Raw genomic sequence first — 22,882 nt, 5'->3', positions numbered from 1 at the left:
CCTAATCCCTCAAGTCTCTTCAGTTCTGTGTGTGTGTATGAGGGTGTGTGTTTGTGTGCATGCAAGGATTTACATGCATGTATCATCTGGAGCTCCTCTGTCCTCCTTCCTCTGTCTTTCTCTCCACTTCTTGTCTCTTGCCGTCTCCCCTGTTTCCTCACATCTCGTCCCTCTTTTTTCCCCACGCTGAAATGGGTCATCTGTCCCTGACAGGAACGAAAACGAGAACAGGTACTTTGGTTTTGGCACGGCATCTCTGTTGGCCTGCGCATGTCGGGGAGGGGACCAGATCTTTCCCCTGAACTGGGGAGAATGGGGTGTGGATAAGGTGTAGAACAATCCACCTGATTAATGTTTTGTTGGCTCTTTGGTTAGTCTGCAAAGAGTGTACAGGTTCCATTCATGCAGTCCAGCTAGTCTGCATTAGTTTTTAAAGCACCATTTGAATGATGTGATAGAGGTGACATTATAGAAAGCTGACACCATAGCTATTAGATATGATTAGCAAAGAGATGGACAGGATGCAGCTGAGTGCAAGGCCTCAGTTCCTTAAGGATGTCAAACAGTCAATTCAGTAATCAATAGTAGCCAAACCATCTCCCTGTCAAAAACCTAATCTTCACACCTGTTGATATGAAAACAAGGCTGGAGCTCCCTGGCTCCAGAGCATTCTGCTTCCATAAAGGTCACATGACATTCAAGTGACGAACACAGAGATACAGTAAAGGACAGAGCCATGCATTAGTCACACCATGAATGTTCATTGTAACTGGACTTCCAACACATTTTATTCATCTAAGGCTGTCCCAGAACTAAATCTATAGACATCAAACCCAGAGAAATGAAGAGCTGATACCTCGGTTTCAGTTAGCAGGCTGACAACCTGGCTCAGTAAATAAGAGACATATTGAATTGAATTAGTAGAGTAAATACACAAGAAAACAGAAAATGGGCCGACCACAAAGCATTAAACACCTCAAGGCTCGAAAAATAATACTAATCTTAGCCCTCTCAAGAAAATACTCAATCTCTCTCTCTACAGTATCTAGACTGTGGCATGATACATTTTAGATACACTGACTTTTGACTATTGACTGAGACACTTTGATACACAGAACATAATGCAAAACCAATATATGAAATCACCACAAAATGCAAGTGTTTATGAGTGTAAGGAAACATGCTGCCATCTGATAGCCTATTGCTTACCTTTTTTCTTTCCAAGAGTGACATGAGAAGGTAGATATTAGTCTTATGTCTGTGTCTGTCATGTCTGTCGGGAGGTGTTAAGCTTAGCTTAGTTTAGCGTTAAGACTGGTGCCAGAAAGAAACACCAGCCCAATGCTGACCGAAGTTAAAAAATAAAAATAAAAATAAAATAATCAGTCAGCTTTAGAGTTGTTTGTAGGTGTTTTTTGGACAGAGCCAGGGTGACTGTTTGTTCCTGCTTCCAGTCTTTATGCTAAGCTAAGCTAAACATATCACAAGGTTGATATTCATCTTTTAATATCACTTTTGACAAAGAAAGCAAATAAGTGTTTACTTCAAACTGTTAAACTATTCATTAAAAAGTCTGGTTGCCTTGTGATTAGCCAGTGTGATGTTAAATTAACCAAATTCAACAAAGTATCTTTTTGTGCTCAGGTTTGGACAGAAGAAAACAAACAGACTCTTTTTCAGTTGAAACAGGGCACTTCTTGTTCTTATTTGCATGGTGATAACTTTGTCAGGTCAGTGCAAACCAATGCAAATAAGAGATTAACCCCAGAATATCCTCATCACACTGGTGACATATATTGCCTTCTTGGTACATAGAAAATAACATAATTATGCAGTAATTCATGCAAGGCCAAGGTGAAGAGAAAATATATTTTCGATGAGATGCATTATCTCCCAGAACACAGCAGAGCAGCAGCTGAGGTTGTTCAGGGTTGAGGAAAGGTTCAGACTTAAATATAAAATGCCTCTGGTTGATCACAGCATTGATTCAGCCTCAGGCTATTATAGAATCACATGGAGAGAGCACATTATCATTCAAACCTCAATTAAAACAAACAGACCATGGCCCCCTGCCACACAATGAAAAAAGTTTAATTTATTCTTTTATTGTGTGGTTTAAAGCTGCTTTTTTATGGAGCTCAATACTGGAACAGTAATTACACTACTCCATTGATCTTAATGTAATATGACCGTGTCAGTGTCTGTAAATAAAAGACCAAAGATGCATCCATCCCTATAACCACGGATCAGCTGTTCCAGCAGTACAAGCAGACATAGTGAACTAAGAAAGCAGCCTGAGTGAAGAGTGTGGGAGGTCTTGCACCTTTTTGTTCCAGCTAAGAAACAACTAACATGTTTTTCACCCTTTTAGAGGTTAATTGCTTTGTTTTTCCTCCGCCGGCTGACATTTAAAAAGCATCCGCCACCAGGTGCACAGGGTAAGAGATGGCGAGGGAAATCAATTTGGGTTGTAGTGAGAGCAAGGGGGCAGGACAATCTATGTTTGGCACAATTTGACACCCTTAAGGAAATGATTTAGGCAACAAACAACTGGAGAATATTTGGAGGACAAAACACAGAATAAACACTTCTAAGAAGTTGAAAATACAAAGTAAATTACATCTGTCATTTTAGTATTTCCCCTGTAAATAGCTTCTCCTGTTTTATCCATCTTGTTTTACATTCTGTCTTATTTCAGAGGATGTTCAGTATTTTAGTGCACAGTTGAAAAAATCAGCATTATTATTGCTACATAATTAAGTTGTATCTCACACAGGCTCCGTCCTCTAGTGAACTCTATGGGTAATACTCTCCTCCAATCAAATGCACGCAGTTGCCCACTGAAATTCACTCATCCTTTTCACTTCAGCAACAGAGAAATCACCTCACTGATCTTACCTGTCTGCGGGTGGGGTTGCTGCTTCAAACTCATTCCTGCCCGACGTGCCCCAGTCTCACCATTTAATCCAGCACTCTGCAGCCAGACGCCTTGGCTAAGACTCTCCGGACAGCTTCTCCGATGAATTGATGACAACCTCTCATCTGTCTCTGCAACTTTGCTGACCTTTGGAAATTTGTGGCCGACTTCAGTTCATGTACTTCCTGGTTCCCATGAAGACGGGAGGTTTCAGACCCATTTTGTATCTCCGCATCCTGAACCAATGCATCGCACAAAAGATGTTCCGCATGCTAACCATCTGGAGATTGCTGGAACTGGTTCAACCACTATTGACCTAAAAGATGCTTATTTTCATGTCGAGATGGCGCTGAAACACATGAAGTTCCTGCGTTTCGCAAGAGGCACAAGCACTGCTTTGTGAACATTCCCCCATCAGTGCAGGAGGACCTGCGTTATTGGGGGTCCCCACAGCATCTGCTGACGGGATCACCCCTGGGTCGAGTGACCTCCTATATAGTGGTGTTCACGGATGTGTCCCTGATGGGTGGAGGAGCACCTGTCTGGGCAGAGTGATAGGTGGTGTGTGGCCTTCAGGAGAAAACCGACACATCAACCTCCTTGAACTTCAGGCATGCTCCTTGTTCTCCAACACTTCCTGACTCTGGTTCAGGGGAGACACGTGTTGGTGATGGTCTCAGAACACCTCTTGTCTTGAGGGCTGTCCACATTCTGAGTCTGGAAAACAGGGGCACCGACCTCATGTCCAGGGGCGGCCCTCTGGCAGATGAGTGGATACTGCACCCTGAGGTGGCACAGCAGATTTTGAACTGATTCAGGAGAGAGTGAGACAACAGAGAATGTTGGTCATTCTGATAGCTACGGACCGCCGCTCAGCTCAGTGGTACGCAGAGATGACCCAGATGTTGGTGGCCCAGCCCTGGTCCATTCCCCAAGTGCTGGGGGCTCTGTCCTAGGAGGTGGGCTTGATACATGCGCTGCCCACATTGGGCCAACATCTCTAGGCTTAGCTCCTGAGAGGGACAGGATGATGTGGGCTGGACTGTATGCACAAGTGGTTTTCCTCCACCCCATGGGGATGCCAGGGAGGCAAAACTGCACCTCTTGTGGCCAGTTTGTGCATTGCATGTTATATTGAATGCACGGCCCCCTTTCGGCACACTGAACAGTTGTTTGTGTGCTATGGAGAGAGAGTGGCCGGTAAAGCCCTATCCAAGAAGCGCCTAGCTAGTTGGCTTTGTGAGTGCATCTTCCAAGCTTACGGGCAGGCAGGTAAGAACACCCCAATGTGGTGTATACCACACGTGGTGTAGCAGCATCTACGACCTTATTCAGTGGGGTGAGTGTCAAGGACATAAGCACAGCAGCATCTTGGTCTACCCCCCTGGGCAATTATACACTGGCAGGGTGAACATTCATTGGGCGGAGCCTGTCTGTGATAGAACGAAGGTTACGATATTGTAACCCTAGGCCTATAAGCACAGGCGGAGCCCTCTATCTATGTACCCTGCCGCTCCTACGCCGTCACTGAAGTGGTTTCTGGATGGGTGAGCAGCAGCAAGATGCTGCTTTATATATTTTATGGACTGAAGTGTATGTGACTGGAGGAGTGTATTACCCACAGAGTACAGTAGAGGGCTCCACATGTGCTTATAGAACTAGGGTTACAATATTGTAACCTTTGTTATTTTCCTTGTGTTATCCCACATGAAAATTACATGGAATAATGTAGTCAAGTTTAGTTGTAGTCAGATGTTAAAAGAATAGTTCAACACTTGGTGAAATAAGCTTATTAGTTTTCTTTCTGAGACTGAGATGAGAAGAACGAAATCAATCTCATATCTCTGTGCTAGCTGGATGTGGTTAGCCTAGCTTAGCATTAAGACTGGAAACTGGGGGAAACAGCAAGCTAGACGTTTTTACATTTCTGTTTGTGTACACATTAAACAAACAAGATATAATGTGTTAAGTATTGACCTTTGGAGGTGTTGGAATGTGTGTTTTTATTATTAGGACAGGATTTTATTATTTATAAACCACATGCTGTCAATTTGACATTTCTGATTATGCTAAACAAACAAGAAACAGTGTGTTAATCAGTCTGCTTTAGAGTTGTTTGTAGGTGTTTTTTGGACAGAGCCAGGCTAACTATTTCCCTCATCTTCCAGTCTTTATGCTAAGCTAGGCTAAGTACGTCCTAACTACAGCTCTGTACTTGATGCACCAACTTGAAATTGTTCTCTCAGAAAGAAAGGGAATAAGCATATTTCTCAAAATATCAAACAATTCCTTTAAAGGATAGTTCTGATTTATTGCAGCTTGGGTCTTGTTTTTGTTGTTATGGCCATCATTGCTACCCATAATGATAACATAGTACTCACTACATGAATTGCGTAGATCTTTTCAGACTGAACAATACATTTTACACTTTACAAAGTGTGCTACCCAGCTACATCGATGAAAAATAGCCACAGAAAAATTATGTCAAGCTTTGATTAGTCTGACACAGCTGCACATGTTGTACATGTTCTTCCATGTAAGGCAGATGCCACAACCTTTTGCCTTTGTACTGAAGTTTTTTGAGAAATTCACAATGTAGTACAAAGACAAGAGGTTGTGATATGTAGCACAACAAGCTAGTAAAGCACTGTAAATGAAACCGTGTTCCCACACATGGTCAGTGGTGTCTGCCTTGCACATTGTGGTCACCTAAAAACATACTTGTTCAGCGTTTGGTTGTAATAAAAGACCCATCAATGAGCATTAGCATTAGCATTATCACTGTTAACCATAGATTGTAAATGCACTGTGCTAATCAAGCTAGCAGCTAGCACTATGATCAGTGCAACCCTCTCGTCCAAATATGGTCACTTCTGGCTCCAAAAATCAAATATGGCGACGGCCAAATCCAAGATGGCGATGGTCAAATTGCTACACTGGAGGCTTCAAAATGGCAGTTTACAAACCAATGGGTGACGTCAAGGTGACTACGTCCATATTTTTTACAGTCTATGGTTTGGCTCAGCACATGAGATTTGTTGACAACAAGAAAAATATAGAAAATCACCAGACATATCCTTTAAGTGCTCCTAGCAACCACTAACACAACTTCCATGTCAGGTAGACACATTGCTTGCTACTGATTGATTAGGGAAAAACAATACAAAATATCCCCATCCCACCAACAAGAAGTTAGTATGCATAATGTCAATATGCATGAATGAAGTAAAAATGAAATGGTGGAAAGTCTGACAGTCAGTTTTGTGCCCCGTCAGACTTGATTATAGCTCTGTCACCATGTTCTTAGATAATAGCAGTTATTTTGGTGAGTACAATGTTATCATAATTAACAGAAAATATGACTAAACTGTGAAAACAAAACGCAAGTTGTAGCAAACTAGAATTTTCCTGTAAATCCTACAGTAGATGGCCCCTATGCATGCAATGGAGCCCTTTTCACATAGAGATAACAAGCAACTTTTTTTATACAAAGGCCAAAATGCGGTATCCTTTGGTTAGCTTACTTTATTCTACCTCCGACTTTATTGCTTTTATGCCTTAATTTTGGATTATGATGGATTCAATCTATTTACCTTTACACTTAACAAAGATATGTAAATGTTATTGTTGTTCCTCATCTCCCTACACCCATACTGTTATACCTCCTTTCTATTATGTTTATTTAGCTAATTTATTTTATGTCTGGTTATCCATGTGTCTCATGACTGTCTTTCTGTTCTACCTACCTCATCTTATGTCTCTGTCTTTTGTCTCTTTTCTGATTTATTTTCCTCATTGGTCCAAAGGTCTCTTGAAAGGTATGAATAGAAAAGAGTCTCCTGCATCACCATCTAAGTCCTCCTAATCCTGTTCTTAAAAAATCTCATTTCCTATTGCTCATTTGCAGTGCATTTTAATCGATTAATGTCTGTTAGAGTCAGTTTAACTTGCTAACATGCTAATGAATTCTATCCATCAAATTAAAGCACTTCAAAGCATGGTTAATCCGATTTTTGATAATAACAAACTCATCTAATGTTCCCAATGTAAATCTGTTAAGTAAAAAAAACAACAGAGTTGCCATGACTTTCTGACTCTATAGTCATATTAGTCTGTGTATGTGGGAGTCATTTTCATGAGATTTCTTGAACGCGACAGATGGACAAGTTTGCGTATTGTTATGCAAGGAAGGTTATCTGAAACTCCCACCCATCTTCTGAGTTACTTCCCCCACCTTTGCTCTTCTACTCAAAAAAATCACCTAATCAGATAATTGAATCATTCCCAACTTTGCTCTCTTTCATTCTGAAGACATTTTGAAGTCACTGAAATAAAAGGCTCTCTCTTAAAACCCTCTGGCTCACTGAAGTTGTCAGTGCAGTACGGTCAACAAATGAAAGAAAGCTTGGCAAATACGACTGGGGCAAGCGGTTTGAAAAAGGCTCTGCCTCTTGGCCAGATTTATTTAATTAGCTGTAAGAGATCTAATCTTGAAGCATTTCAGTGGCACCGGTGCATAGAGAGATGTCCTTCTGATTTACTCCTGGCACACTCAAAGGATATCGAACCACAGAGACAGCTTCTATCTGCCAGCTGCTGTGCTGCTCACCTTACTGCACACTGTGTCTGAAGAATCGATGAGTTATGAGGACACCGGAATCAACAACTTACAGGCAATCTGGGCACTTTTAAGAGCAACACTTTTTATGCCTCAGCGCTGGCGTCAACCGTGGGCAGAGGCATTATGTTTTCGGGTTGTCTGTCCATCCGTCCATCTGTCCGTCCGTCCCATTCTCATAAACGTGATATCCCAGGAACGCCTTGAGGGAATTTACTCAAATTTGGCAGGAATGGAAGGCAAGGATGAACTGATTAGATTTTGGTGCTCAAACGTCAAGGTCACCGTGACCTTACAAAACACGTTTTTGGCCATAACTCAACAATACATACACTAATTATGACAAAGTTTCACACAAATGTCTAATAGGATAAAATTATGAAGTAATGACATTTTATAACCAAAAGGTCAAAGGTAAGCTTCACTGTGACATCATTATGCTCTGCAAAAACACTTTTCTGGCCATTATTCAACACCATAACTATATTTCACATTTGATTGGTTACTGAATTGGTGACACTAATCTTGGTGCCCACCTTGAAACTGTGGTGATTGTTTAGATTTTCTGTGCTGACAAGTTGAAGATGTGTGGGAAGCATCCATGTGTCCTATATCTATCTAGAATCAGCTTTATTGGCCAAGCATGTGAACACATACAAGGAAAATACACTTAATACCTGCAAAGTGGTATTTCTAGTCTTTCTTAACTACAACTATATGCACAGCAGTCCATAAGGATTTGGATAGTGACACTTTTGTGTTGTGTTGTCATTTTACTACAACACATTGGATATGAAGTGAATTAATAAATATGAGGTTTAAACTTTGAGCTTTAATTTGAGGGTATTTCTATAGGTCTTTCAACTCCAGAATGACCCATAAAACAACATAGTTTGTCAGAGTCACAAAAACTAATTGAGTTTTTTCTGTAACCTCTATGGTTAAGGTTTGTTTAAGTTTAGACAACAAAAATTCGTTGGTTATGTGATTAAAAGAAACCGTGGTTGACTTTGGCACTGTATGAAACAGGATGTGAACAAGAGTCTCCAGTGTCAAAGTGAGACACAAAACCATCCATCCTAACCTCCTACTTCAGAAGGTGACTGAGCAAACTCAATCTGCTGATACAGTTATGTTACAATTCAAAGCTCCAGAACAAGCAAATACAATGACCCTGAGTTGAAAATGTTTTATCTCCTCCCCAAGAGGTTTTGCAGTGCTATAATGACATCAAGCTACTTCCGCCTTTGCTTTTGAGAAACAGCGGCCATTATTCACATCACCAGAGTTCACTTGTCAAGAAAGCTCTTCACACAAATTACCAATTCTGTTGTTTTTCAGGAGAGGACAGTTTAATTTACATTTACATATGGAAATGCTGCTGAATTTGTTTGAATGTAACTTTTCAAACCCATAAGCACTACAAACAAAACTCCATTCACCTCCATTGAACTGGAGTGGAGGCAGAAATCTCAGAGACAGACAAATAAAACCAAAACTATCTTTATAGCTACAAACTACTAAAAGTGGGTGAGATAATTTTTTTGTAATTTGGGTGAACTGACCCTTTAATATACAGCCAAAGCAACCAAGAAGTTTTGAAGACCAAATAAGAATATTCTGGAGATAGAAAACCCCAATCCCCTGAGGGCTACAATAAAGACAGGTAGGAGACTTAATATTCATCATTGACTGCAAAGAATTTGAAATCAAATATTCAATATGATGACTTGTCTGATTATTTTCTGACCCCTAAAAATGAGACAGTGTTTTAAAAAGGCTATGTTGGATGTCAGCAGCCAAAATTCCGCACTTTAAATGATGGTCATTGGTAAATTTCAAATTCAACATGCTGGAGTACAGAGCTAACACAAAGAGAACAATCACTGTCCGCTGCATAGTCATGAACTTGATTCTCTCTCAGGTGGCGTATTAATCGATTAAAAGATGTCAACCTTTATCTTGCATTTATCCACTCTGTGCCCACCTCTTACACACTTCATCTTGTGTGTAACATCTTTTCATCTCCTCACCTTATGTATCAGCCTGTGTTCTGAAAGGGTTCATTGTTTCACTGTCTCTTGCTCTACTCTGAATGATTTTTTGTGGACTGATAAAAATATGAAATAAATTTTGGGTTCTATCAGAGTTGAATCTGCTAGATTTGAACTGTGTTGGAATTTGATCGTGCTGGATCTGCTGTAGTCCATTTGTCATTAACATGTATGATTTTTAAAATATATTGAGTAATGTGTCTGGTTCCTGAAGTGTTTCAGCATGGAGCATGACGATTCTGAGAGGCTACAGAGTAGATTCTGTCCTCTCCAGGTGAATCTCAATACATGATGTTTGATAACCTTGAAATGCAATGCACAGACACGAGCAATGAAGAGAAGTCCTGATGACAAAAGATCTTTTTTGCATCCTTCTTGACGTTTAAATGCATTTTAAATGCTGTTATGCAACTGGCTTGATCCCAGACAAGAAAGCTAATGCTAGTCTGTAGTTCTTTCTCCCTGTGCATGAAGTCCCTCCCTCTCCCCCACTCAAAAACCCCCCCAAAAAAACAGAGTTAGGAGACATGCAGCCATGCTCTGAACTGAGATCAAGCAGGTGGCAACTTCTACATATGCTTAGATCTCATGTCAGAATATGGCCATCAGAAAGCATGTGGATGCAAATGTCTTATTTGATTTTATGTAGACAGTATTTATCTCTTATTAACAACCCTGTCTCCTACATAATGCATTTACTTACATGCAAACTTTACAAACATGTTTTTGAGGAAATGTAATTGCCGCCTTGATTGTATTTTTAGGTTCTTGTTCTGCACAGAAGTCATAGATAGGTAGTCATCATGGATGATGATCGAGCACATGAATACACTGGAAACCAAAGAGTCCTGTGCCCCACGTGTTGTTAGCTTCACGCTATAACACTTGGTTAACGTCAGGGAAAGATGGTGGTTTTGGTTAAATACTGAAAATGTCAATGCATCCTGTCTCATGCTTCAAGTCAGCGTTTTTCAATATTTAACCAAGACCACCATCTTTCCCTAACCTTAACCGATAACCTTAACCGTATATAAGTACATTCAATTTAATAATTTAAAAATGTATTCCAGGCAGCATTACATTTCCTACAAATCAAATTTACTAGTACAAATCAGTTTGATATGAATGTAATTTCTAGGAGACAGGGTAGCTTTTAAAACATAGCAATGAATACTGTAGAACGAAGAAGACTCTTCAGTTTTTTAATGTAGATCTGCAGGCATCTTCGGTATAAAATGCTGCTATTTCTAAAGGATAGTTTCACATTTTTTCAAGTCTATCTTAACACTACTCACATACCATATGTCTGTTGAGAGAATTATCATTCACTGTAATTAGTTGTTGGTGGTGAAGCGATCCCTTCATAATGTGACTATACTGTAAGAAGTGGGGGACAAAATCTACACTCCTTAGGTTTCAGCAGTCTTAGCTAGTGAAACCAAGTGGTTACAGACTTTTTTGTATGAAATTGCCTCTTTGTGTTTCTCCAGACAGTGGTGGAGGGGTACAGTATGTTTCTTATAGTCTTGAATGAAGAAATGAAGATACCCTCTTGATTTGGCTAACTGAGACTACAGAAGCCTCACATTAGTTTTGGACTTAAATTCATGGAAAGAGCACTGTTGATTTTGTCCCACATCTCTTAACATTGAAGTCACATGAGGAAGGGGTCGCTTTACAGCTAACATAGACAGAAGGAATGATAACAGTAACCAATAACTCTTTAAATGCTCATTTGGTATAAGTTTTATGTTAATATCGGCTTGAAAAATCGGAACCTATCCTTTAAGCAAAATATGGAAAAGAAATGAATCATAAAAGTAGAAATTCTAGTCTACAAAGGCCTAAGTGACCTCAACATTCAGTCACTTCACCGAGAGTGAAGAGAATAGAAAAGCTAAAAACATGGAATTCACACTTTTCTTAACAATCATTTCTTTACCTGCAATTCCCATAACTTTTCACTTCCCTTTTTAACCCCTGCCGATGGGGGCAGCAAGGTCCCGAACTCCTGCTGATTCTTTGTAACAAAGTTCTGCTCCCATTTTAACCTTCTTCTTCTTGCGCATTTGCAGCAGCGATGAAGACAACAAGCCTCTGCAGGACAGCCAGACATCGCTGGAGGGCAACGTGAAGGAAAGCGACGACAGCCTGGTGGACTACGGCGAAGGCGGTGATGGGCAGTTCAACGAGGATGGCTCTTTCATCGGCCAGTACACGGTGAAGAAGGACAAGGACGAGACGGAGGGCAACGAGAGCTCCGAGGCCACCTCACCCGTCAACGCCATCTACTCACTGGCGTAGCGCTGTAGCGGCACATCGGGGACTCAGTGGCACCCTCTGATCTGAGGGCGTTATGACAAACCACGACACCATACACCAGACACAAACACACACACATGAATATATTAATATATGAATATATGAAACAAATTAAACAGAAGAATCACAGCAGGGCCAGTCTGGAGACTATGTAGGCTTTCCTCTGCAGATAAGCTGGAGGAATACAGGAGTGGCACTAGACCACAAGCCTTTATTTTACGTTTCCAGCTCTAAGAAATTGGCCCTTCGGAGGTGACATTTGGACAAAGTGGACAAGTGCTCGTTTTCCTGTGCGCTCTGCCTGCCCTTTACCCACACAGACTTGACGTGTGCCTTTGGGGCAGCTTTCAGCATTTGGAGGCATCAACAAGCATTCTTTAGAGATTTTTCTTTGGTTCATTTCTGCTCTGAACATTTTCAGTGTCTCTGCTCTCCTCCCTGATTGGCCCCTCATACCTCTGTGTAGCATCCCGGTAAAGTAGACACAGAGGTTACACACACACACACACTCACACACTAGCCCCGTCCTGTAACATATCAGCTTCTAAACATCAAACTCAACAGGATGCTGGCAGATATGTTTATCATATTGATATTTACGCAATGAAAGATTTTAGTTTTTCCACAGCTGGTAGATGAGTCATTGAATCTTAATGAATGCTGTATACAGTCCTGGCACACATTTTAGTGCCCTGCAAAACTATGCACTATCACCTCCTCCATACCATTTTGGGTTTAATCTGGTTAGGAAAGTACACATTTTGGGTCTCCTTTTTTGTCACTCGCAGGCTAAATCACATGCTTTTATTCACTTTGCCTTTTATGATGTGGTAGACGTGTTTTTCTTACCTCTAATCCAATGTTGTAGTGCAGATGCTCAAAATGGCCGACACAAGAAAAGCCATTTCTGCCACAAGCAGCAAGCGCTGCTACAGTATGTTGATAATGAATCCCATTTTTTAAAAAGACTAAGTATAAATATTTTTTTTGGAGCATGTAGTAATTTAGTGAAAGAGACATGAGAAGGCAAAAGAAAGGAAAGTCAGTTTTGCTTGAGAAACACCAGTAGATCAGAACCCAGTGAATTCCCTAGTTAGCATGCAGGCTAATGCTGCATTCATGTCAAAGGGAACAACTGTCAGTTGACAGTTAAAATAATGAAAATTGTAATTGTTCGGAGCTGTAAAGCTTCCATGATTCTGTTTGTCTGGTGACATAGGTTTCTCATTTGGTACACACATAAATAGGTGAGTGGTACTTTTAAAAGTATGTTTTATACCAAACCAAACATTGCTACGTCAATCCAACATGGTGATCACATAATCACTGTATATATTATTCTACCACTTTCCTACAGTCATGTTCTTATTGGTGACACCAGATAAACTCCAAACTCTTCAACGATGTTTTCATCTTGTAATATAACGTCTATGTTCTCTCCTGTAGGACATGAATGCAGCATGAGAGGCTGGAATCCTTAAAGGGATAGTTCAGATTTTTTGAAGTGAGGTTGTATGAGGTACTTATCCATAGTCAGTGTATTACCTGCAGTAGATTTGGGTCGGCACGCCCTCAGTTTGGAGAAGCAGGCAGGAGTACTGGCATGGAAGCTAGGCAATGTATTGCTGTGGATGGGGCCAGCAGAAAAAATGTATTTAGCCACCTAAAAAAAGGCCCACCTAAAAAAAAATCAATATCAGTTTAAGTGTACACTATATTTAGAAAATTTTCATTGCTTTACCTTGCCGTCAGACAGCCCTTTCCTTTGGCACTATATTTTCTCAACCGTAGAAACTTATGTATTCCTACGCATGCCACACACTGTATTATGCCGCAGATCAGCTGTTTGGGTCAGAATGTGCTGTTGCGAGATCATACAGTTGATCTGCTGGGGATCTGCATATTTTTTTTGCTCAAGTTGAAAGATTTTTGACTCACACAAACTTATCATCATCTCAGATTGTGAATTAGTGTCCTCTTGCGTCTTTACATTGACTTTACATGCAATCACACCGCCTCTAAAATTCTCTTCACATTTAGTCTGAACCCACCTCTTACAGGGGAATCAACACCTCTGGCCTTCCCACTAGTTTTTATAAACTCAATGAATTTGTAAACCATTACAGATGAAAAAAACAGTGCTAGAATTGCATAGAATACTTTAAAAATGACAGCATGAAAATACATACATTAAATTCACAGCCACCTTTGAAATGAAACGTATCAGCACTCTTTTTAGTTTGTGCAGAAAAAAGAAAAAGGAAAATTAACAAATCATTTTTAGGGGTATGTACGCTCAGTATTTCACTTAACCTACAACAATCTTCGTCATGTCGTCACTCTGTTTGCAATTACTTGCTTGTGTTTCTTAATTTTATACTAAATGTCCACAGAGTGCTCACTGGTTTCACCAGATTGATCATTTTGGCACTCGTACTGTAGTTACCTGCTATTCAACAGCACTATTAAACCCTCCAATACTAAATCAAATAGATCTTAACTGCAGTTAGCAACTGGAGTTCACATTGTATTTCAAATATTTATTTTATATTTCTATTTATTACATTATGTGGATAGTATTAATATATTAGTCCTTAATTTAATAATTGTTATATACATTTTTGACCAACTTACTTTGTTGTTTCACACCAGAAATAGCCAAAATAAAGATGTCTCCAGAATCTGTTATTGTTCGTCATGAGAGGCATTAAACACAACAGTATGTTGAAAATATTTTTGTAGCAGCTGGCTTTTCTGCTGTACACAAAACAACAACTAATAATACCTGTCATCCTACATGAAAAAAGGTCATGTTTATCTGTCCATTGTGCTGCTCTTCTCGTACTCATGTTGTATTACTGTTATTCTGTATTGTTCTTCAGATTTATGTAACATAACATTTCCACCACACAAAAAATGAATATTGTTGCTTATTATTTATTTGGCATATATTCTGTACATGTACGTCCTGAAAAAAAATCTCTTATCTTTGTAAATATTTAAAAGTTGATTTCCCCCAAAAAATGCTTTATCTGAATAGGAAACAAAGAGTCACAAATCTGTATCCACCAAGCAAATGTGACTGGTGCATCTTTAGCCTGTCATGCACCTTCCTTTGTAATGTAGCTTTGACTAACATTTGCACTCTGAAAAGGTAACAAGAATCATCCCTCACTCCATGTTGCCCTTTGCTTTGACATTGTAATATACAGTATGGGACTGGCTGTGGCAAGTCTATCAGTCACTTGTTTGATGATAGTTTCGATTCTATATTGTGAAAAAGGAATACGTTTGATTCTCTATAATGTAAATAAGACGCAAGTGCTCCTGCAATATACCGTCTGTAGCATTTGTCGCACACGAACTGCTTGTAGGCCTAAAAAAAACATGCATTCGCTGAGATATTGGAACAAACTCCCCTTCTTTTCACTGTTATACATTTGTCTTCTATCTGAGACTGCATCTTCTCCTTCTTCCCATAATGCCTTTCACCTAACATGCCTATTGTTACATAGCTGTGTCCCAATTCAACAATTCAGGGGTCACCTCAGATATATGCACCTCCTTAGCAAATTTCACCTGCTGCTGAAATTGAACCCCAGGAACCCATCCCCCAAAGTGGGTGAAGACCAGTTGAGACCCATGACAATAGCTAAATGTTATGTTACTGCAGTGGAAAAGGGCCAGAGGTGGATACTATATTTGTACCGCCTTGTGACTGACAACATGTTTGGTCCACTGACAAGAACAAACAGTGGAGTTTATAGCCTCCATTCCATTTTTCATTGGTCCATTTCATGTGATATATCTACAAGTTGACAAGGATCACCTAAACGCACCATGAAACAAGTGATGGGCCCACATTGGATTATGATGAGGGGTGATTGTATCATGGTCACGATCCCTGAAATGGAACACAGCTCTTACTGTATGTCCCAGTGAAAACAGTTCTGGCCTGGTTTTTCTCACCTCCTCTAAAACAAAGAGATGTCTTTATCCTCCAAAAAACACACAACCTCTCTGTCACTTATTCCCCCTTCAAAAAAAAAACAACAACTCCATGTTCCTGTCTTTCTGCAGAACCTCAAAGCAATATCCTCTGAGTTTTAATCAGCTGGGTGTTTTCTCTGATGCCATTGTTCTACAGTGTGTTCACTCTAACCTTAGTGTTGTTAGTTTGAGCAACGAGCACAGACATCTTGACAAAAACAGGAAACCAGCGCTGAACTAGAAGAAAACAGGAAGAGAAAACACACAGAGCTCAAATATTAGGTTGAAATGCAGGTCTGAACTTTCTCACTGGACTTGTTGGAAGTGTTTTCTTCAAGATGTCTGGAAACCTGCACCCCCTCACCCCCCCTCCCCTAACCTCCCTTGGCCTTTTCTCTTTTCCCCTGAGTGGATCACAGTGGGGAATTGTTGTAAACTGGCTGTATAACAAAGAAAAGAGAATTATGCATATTTGCTGATACACAGTGCTTTTTGTCTTGTCTTTTTGTTTGTGCATGTTGATTTGAGGAGCATACGGAGCCGAGTGTCTCTTTTCACTGTCTGCATCGCCTCAGCTCACCCTTCATGTGAGAACAGATAATGTCAATGTGCAGTTTCACAGCTTTGTGTTTCTCTTCATTTCAAAATGCTGCAAATTCTAGAATTTTATTGGTGCACATACGAGATTTGCAACTGGATTTTTTTATGCTGTTTGGCTTTTTTAAAATGAATTCTCATATTAGCATCTTCTTTTTATCATGTGTATCAGAGCAGCTCGTCAAAGTCTTGCTTCGACACGCAAAATAACAGCTTTTGTAAGGTACATCTACTCAACAGAAAATGGCATAAATATATTCACCATGTATGCGTGTATGATGAGATGTTGCAACTTCTGCTAGCGACGCCTTCTTTATAGTAAAGCTATCTCCTTTTCTCTACCTCCTGACGTCTGGTCTCTGTTCATCTTTATGCTTTTGTCCTTTTGTCAAAGCAGATGCCACACTTTATTGTAGTTTCAAAGAGCCAATGAGAAAAGAGGCTGGCTGAGAGCTGATCATTTCATCGCATGTTTTAGATTATTCTTTGGACATCAGCTTTAGCCAATTATCCAATCAGCCAACCATCACTGTGTTGATATTTACATCTGATTTGCACCAAGCAGCCATTTCCATTTCCAAATGCTGAAACCACTGTTAAAGTGCCTTTAAATAATATCACCCATCCACTATCTGTAGTTGCCTGGTGCAGGGTTGTGTGGGGCTGGATCCCAGCTCACAATGGGTGAAAGGCAGGGTGCACCCTGGATATGTCACCAGTCTTTCACATGGCACACACATACATTGTATACCTGGGCCATTTAGACTTCCCACTGTTTGGGAGGAAACTTGTGCAGGAGGAAAGAAACCTGGAATGTGGATGCATGCTTCAAGCTTCAGAGCTTATCACTGCACCACTGTTCCACCCCCTTCAAGGACAGGTTTGCATATTTGTTCTATGCAAACATGTATACCAAAGTTTATCCAAAGTTAATATGAGGCTTCACAGTCTTGAATTAGTCAAATCAAGTGGATATCTTCCAAAGAAATTGACACTTAAAACAAAAGGTATGATGAGACAGTGAAAGAACTCCATGAACTAAAAACAAGTGTGAAAATCACTCAGAAAGATGTAGATGATGTGAAAAAGGAACTTTCTAATTTGTCTGCAGAAAGCAAATCAGCGAGTGGTGAGACTGATACATTGAGTGAATGTTTGCAGTCCATAACGCTGAAAACAGACTATCTAGAAGGCCAGTCTAAAAGAAACAACCTGGTGTTTGAGGGAATCGAGGAATCACCAGACGAGGGATGGGCCGAGTCCGAGGAAAAGGTAAAGGCGCTGCACATAGAGAAACTGCAACTCCCGGGGGAATCCACAGTCCACAGAATGGCGAAACAGAATGGCTTCAGGCCTAACATGGACAAACCAAGGCTGATTGTTGCTAAATTTCTGAGATTCAAGGACAGATCTGCAGTGCTGAAGAAGGCAAAGAAGCTTTAAAAGAATGAACATTTTTATCAATGGGGACTTCACTGAGACTGTGCAACAGAACAGAAGGGACCTGATGCCTACCTTGAAGGCTGCACAAGATCAAGGGGTAAATTGCTTATCTAAGGTGCAATAAGCTAATTACACACCCTGCAAAGCGGAGGAGAGGTTGATGGTTATATAGTTTATTCCCTGCAATTAACTGATTTGTACAATGATGACCTATGCTGGACATCAATATGGATAGCTCAGAAATGCTTAATCTTCCAAAGAAGGGGTTAAAAGTTGCTCACATAAACATTTGCAGCCTTAGAAATAAACTGCAGGAGGTTGGGAGTCTATTGCATGCTAACAATATACATATACTAGCTATCTCAGAATCACATTTAGATCAGTCATTTGATGACATTGCAATAACAATACAAAGCTACAACATTTACAGAAAAGACAAGTAGTTATGGAGATGGTGTTGCAGTTTACATTCAAATTCATATTCCTGTGAAGCAAAAGGAGGACCTTATCAAGGAGGACATTGAAGCTTTATGGATACAAGTACATTTGCCTCATTTAAAACCTATTTTAATAGCATGCTCCTATAGACCACCTAATGCCAACTCTTTGAATTCAATAACACATGTAAGATGCTGGACAAAGTTTCGCATAGCAATAATGAAATGTATCTGTTGGGTGACCTGAATGGTTTTCCTCAACCTGCTCACTTAAGAAAAAGCTTAGGGCTGTAACCAGTGTGTGTAATCTGTCACAGCTAGTCAACCATCCAACCAGAATCCATAGTAATAAAACTGGGAAGTCCTCTTCTATATGTATTGACCATATTTTCACCAATACAGCTGATTGATGCTCAAAAGCTATATCAGTTCCTATTGTGTGCACTGATCATAATATAGTAGCTTTTACAAGGAAAGCTTAAGTTCCAAAAGCAGGTCCAAAAATAATTTATAAAAGATCATACAAGAAGTTCAGTCAAGATTACCATGGCACAATGTATGTGGAGAGGAAAACCCAGAATTAGCATTAGATTTATTCATGAAGCTATTCCTTTCAGTAGCTGAAAGGCATGCACCTATTAAAAAATGTACTGTTAAAACAGCTAAGGCATCCCTGGATTGACGATGGAACTGAGTAAATCATTTGTATTGTACATTGAAACACTGTAAAGAGAAAAGCAATTGAGTCTGGCTGTCTGGTTGACTGGCAGAATTACTGTAAACTCAGAAATCAGGTAACAAAGTTAAACAGAGAGAAAAAGAAAGTCTATTTTCAAACAAGGATTAATGAAATTAAAAATGACAGTAAGTGGTTGTGGAAAACATTTAACAATGCCTTAGATAAGGGGTCTAACAATGCATCTACTTTTATTGAAGTTCCATTTATTACAAAACCATATGACATAGCTAGATATTTTAACAATTTTTTCACCTGTAAAGTTAACAAATTAAGAAAAGATATGTGTTTTGATGATGTGCAAGGTGTTTCTTATATATTGGACTGCATCATAAAGGATAAAATGTGTAGGTTTGAGGTTAGTACAATTGAATCTGTGAAGGTTGCTTTTGGTAGGTTTGGTAGGAAGGTTGCTGAAGCTTTCAGTAGCTATTAACAGCAGCACATCTGGTGGCCAGTCCAATTATTCATATTTTTAATCAAAGTATAAACTGGGGGGTAAGTCCACGGGTTTGGAAGGAGGTTGAGATCATCCCATTACCTAAAAATGCAAAAGCTAATCTCACAGGTGCAAACAGTCATCCTGTAAGCATTCTTTCAGTTCTAGCAAAAATCATGGAGAAAATAATCTTTAATCAAATACATAGCTATTTTAGTGAAAGGGAACTGAATACAGACTTTCTGCATGCTTATGGGGTCAATATTCATGTACAGATACATGTGGATGTAGATAGTGGATGACTGTCCAATGGATATTGACAACAAGAAACAAGTTTTTACTAGACTTTAGTGCAGCCTTTGATGTTATTGATCATGGATTACTGCTAGAAAAACTTACGGCATATGGCTTCTCATCTTCTGCGGTGACCTGGATAAAGAGCTTTTTATCAAATAGAACACATAGTGATTTTTAATGGTGACCTATCTGATACTGCAAAGGTACAACCTGGAATACCACAAGGGAGCGGCCTTGGGCCCCTAATGTTCACAATCTTCACTAATGACTTACCATTGGTCCTGGATGGGGCCAAGGTATCCATGTATGCTGATGACAAAACATTGTACATTGCAGCTACTAATGTGGAGGACTTGTCTATAGCTCTGAACAAAGAGTTACAACTAGTATCAGACTGGCTCATGAAGAACAAAATGGTCTTAAACATATCAAAAACAAAGTGTATGGTATTAACAATATCAGTCAAACCCCAAGCTCAATCTATCACTGAAAGGAATAAAAATTGAACAGGTGGAAGAAACAAAACTGCTTGGTGTCACATTGGACAGTCATCTATCATAGTTAAGTCACATAGACAACATAATATAACATAACCAAGAAAATGGTTGTGTTATGGATAATTAGGAGATGTGCTAAGTTCTTCTCATCAACCTCTGTGGTCCAGGTTATCCAGGCACTGGTTCTATCACATCTTGACTATTGTCCTGCTGTATGGTCAAGTGCAGTGAAAAAGGACTACAGTTTGTACAAAATAAAGTGGTGTGCCTTGCCCTCTAGTGTGGAAATAGGTCCAATACCTTACATATGCATAAATGTCTGCCATGGCTGATGGTAGAACAAAAATTGCTAGCTATTCTCACTTTATTTTTTAGGAACATCTGTGTCAACAAAAAACTTAATTGTTTGTACAATTTACTATATTACACTAGTAATAGACATAACTATTCTACCAGGCAGGTGGTAATGGAGCGTTTTACTATGTCTAAATCTAACGCAATGAAGAAAACAGTTATGTACAATTATGTATGTCAATATGGCACTCCTTACCTACTGCAATCAGAGAAATTAAGGGCAGAATGCATTTCAAAAAACAGCTCAAGTTACATCTTAATAATTTTTCAGTAGATTATAAGAAAGGTTAGTGCAGGTCAGTGTTGAATTATTTTATTATTATAATTATTTACACTATACTAATTATATTAGTATAGCGCTATGTATCATCATAGTATTATAGTAAGATTATTGCACATTGTGCAAGAGACTATCTAGCCTCTATCACCTGTAGTGCCATGACTGTGGTGTCATCCACAAGCTAGCCTCTGGATTGTCTAATCAGAGAAAGCAATTTTTTCCCTTTTCTTTTCTTCACTATTTTACTTAGGTTTTGTGTCTTTTTTCTTTATGATTTTAAATGTTTGTCCATTGTTATTTTCTTTTCATTTTATCTTGATTTCTAGAGTATGTATTTTGTGTTAATGTTGATCCCAGGAAGAGTAGCTGTTGCCTAGTGTAATGGCTAATGGGGATCCTAATAAACTAAACTAAACAGTTACCCTCCATCACAGCTCAGCAGGGAAACACTGTCCAAGTAAAACAACAAAGAGGGGATTTTAATGTAAAAAGAAAAGATGAGACCTCATACTAGTTTCAGATAAACACTGGAATACTTTTACACAAAACACACTGTGAACTTTGTCCCCCATTACTTACATTGGAAGCACATTAGCAGTAGGAACAATTACAGCAAGCAAAACCTATTTCAGTGTTCATATGGACACCTGACCATTGTTTTAAGATTAAGGTTTTTCACCTAAAATGTATTTTTAGTGTTGTATACATACCCCCTGGGGACTTGACAGTTGAATGCAAAAAAGGGCACAGCAGCTGTCGGCAGCTTGAATACAGGTTACAATTAATTCTATTTGTGACAAAATTTTACAGAGTAAAAAATCAAAATCTGCACAGAAACAACTTTGGCTGTCGGATCAATAAAATGGGCTGTGGGTTTACTGTACCTATTTCATCCAACTTGGTGGATCACAATCTCCTCTCTTAGTGGCAGTGACCAGTCCATGTCTCTTTATGAGTTCTCTCCAGCAGGCCTTTTTAGCAACTGATTTTAGACATAAAGGGACACTGACAAAACTCAAACGCACTCTTATAACATTGCTGAGTTCACAATGAATAGTTTTTTTTTTAAAAAGATCGAAATTAGTTAATTATTAAAGCACACATGACCTGGGGTTAAATGTGATATTTACTTAACAATGACCTAATTATTTGTATAATTTACTTCATAGAAAATTATCAGCTGGACTGTGTTTGTGTTCATGAGATTATACACATCATCTAGCCTAAATTAGCTAGATGGAGTAAACCATATTTATACTGCTAGCTTAATGCACCATTCAGCTGCCAGAAGTAATTTTGAGATGGCTTTCTTTTTGTCAAAGGTTCCCCAAAGATCTTGGACTAAGGGAAGCTGGGGCTATAGCTGTCAGATGGAAGAATTTTGAGCCGAATGACACTACAGCTCTGTAGCTGTCATTTCAAAGCAGATGATTTTGACAGAACTGGGCAAATAGTGCGTGTGAAGGAAAGTGAGATTCAGTTTTTGCATCCTTTCCAGATCATCTCAACAAGGTTAGTGTATTTTCAGGTCATAAGATTATAGTGGTCTTTATGGTAAATGGTGTTAATATACAGTGGAAACTGACTGGAATGATGAGCATACAAATGATCTCTTGCAAATGTAATTGGAATTACCAGTAAACCTGATACTGAAAGTCAACGTCCCTTTTAGATTTTTCTAATATTGATTTCTTACTTAATTTGTATATAAGAAAGTTGCCCAGTAAAGCCAGGTCAACTAGGACATCAACACAAGCTGGTGAGGCAGGTGATGATCGTGTACCTGTGTAACCACTGAACTCATCAGCCTTAGTCAGTGTAATAAAGCAGTTCTTATCCACAGCACTTTTGCAACATACTTGGAGTACTTGACTCTCTTGGCAATGAATGATGGGACACCA

General features: G+C 39.4%; 1 protein-coding gene across 10 annotated transcripts in view; it reads left to right on the top strand.

Annotated features, from left to right (window-relative positions):
- The window catches only part of nfasca (neurofascin homolog (chicken) a), a 142,421-nt gene extending 125,582 nt beyond the window's left edge, over positions 1–16,839 (top strand). For all 10 annotated transcript variants that reach the window (XM_067588485.1, XM_067588486.1, XM_067588489.1 and 7 more), the window contains one exon: positions 11,665–16,839. In XM_067588485.1, the coding sequence (XP_067444586.1) occupies positions 11,665–11,893 (229 nt within the window). In that variant the 3' untranslated portion in view covers positions 11,894–16,839. The remainder of the gene's footprint in view (positions 1–11,664) is intronic.
- The last annotated feature ends 6,043 nt before the right edge of the window (positions 16,840–22,882 follow it).

This window comes from Thunnus thynnus, chromosome 4 (genome assembly GCF_963924715.1).
Source record: "Thunnus thynnus chromosome 4, fThuThy2.1, whole genome shotgun sequence".
Taxonomy (NCBI): domain Eukaryota; kingdom Metazoa; phylum Chordata; class Actinopteri; order Scombriformes; family Scombridae; genus Thunnus; species Thunnus thynnus.
This window is presented reverse-complemented; position numbering and strand designations above follow the sequence as displayed.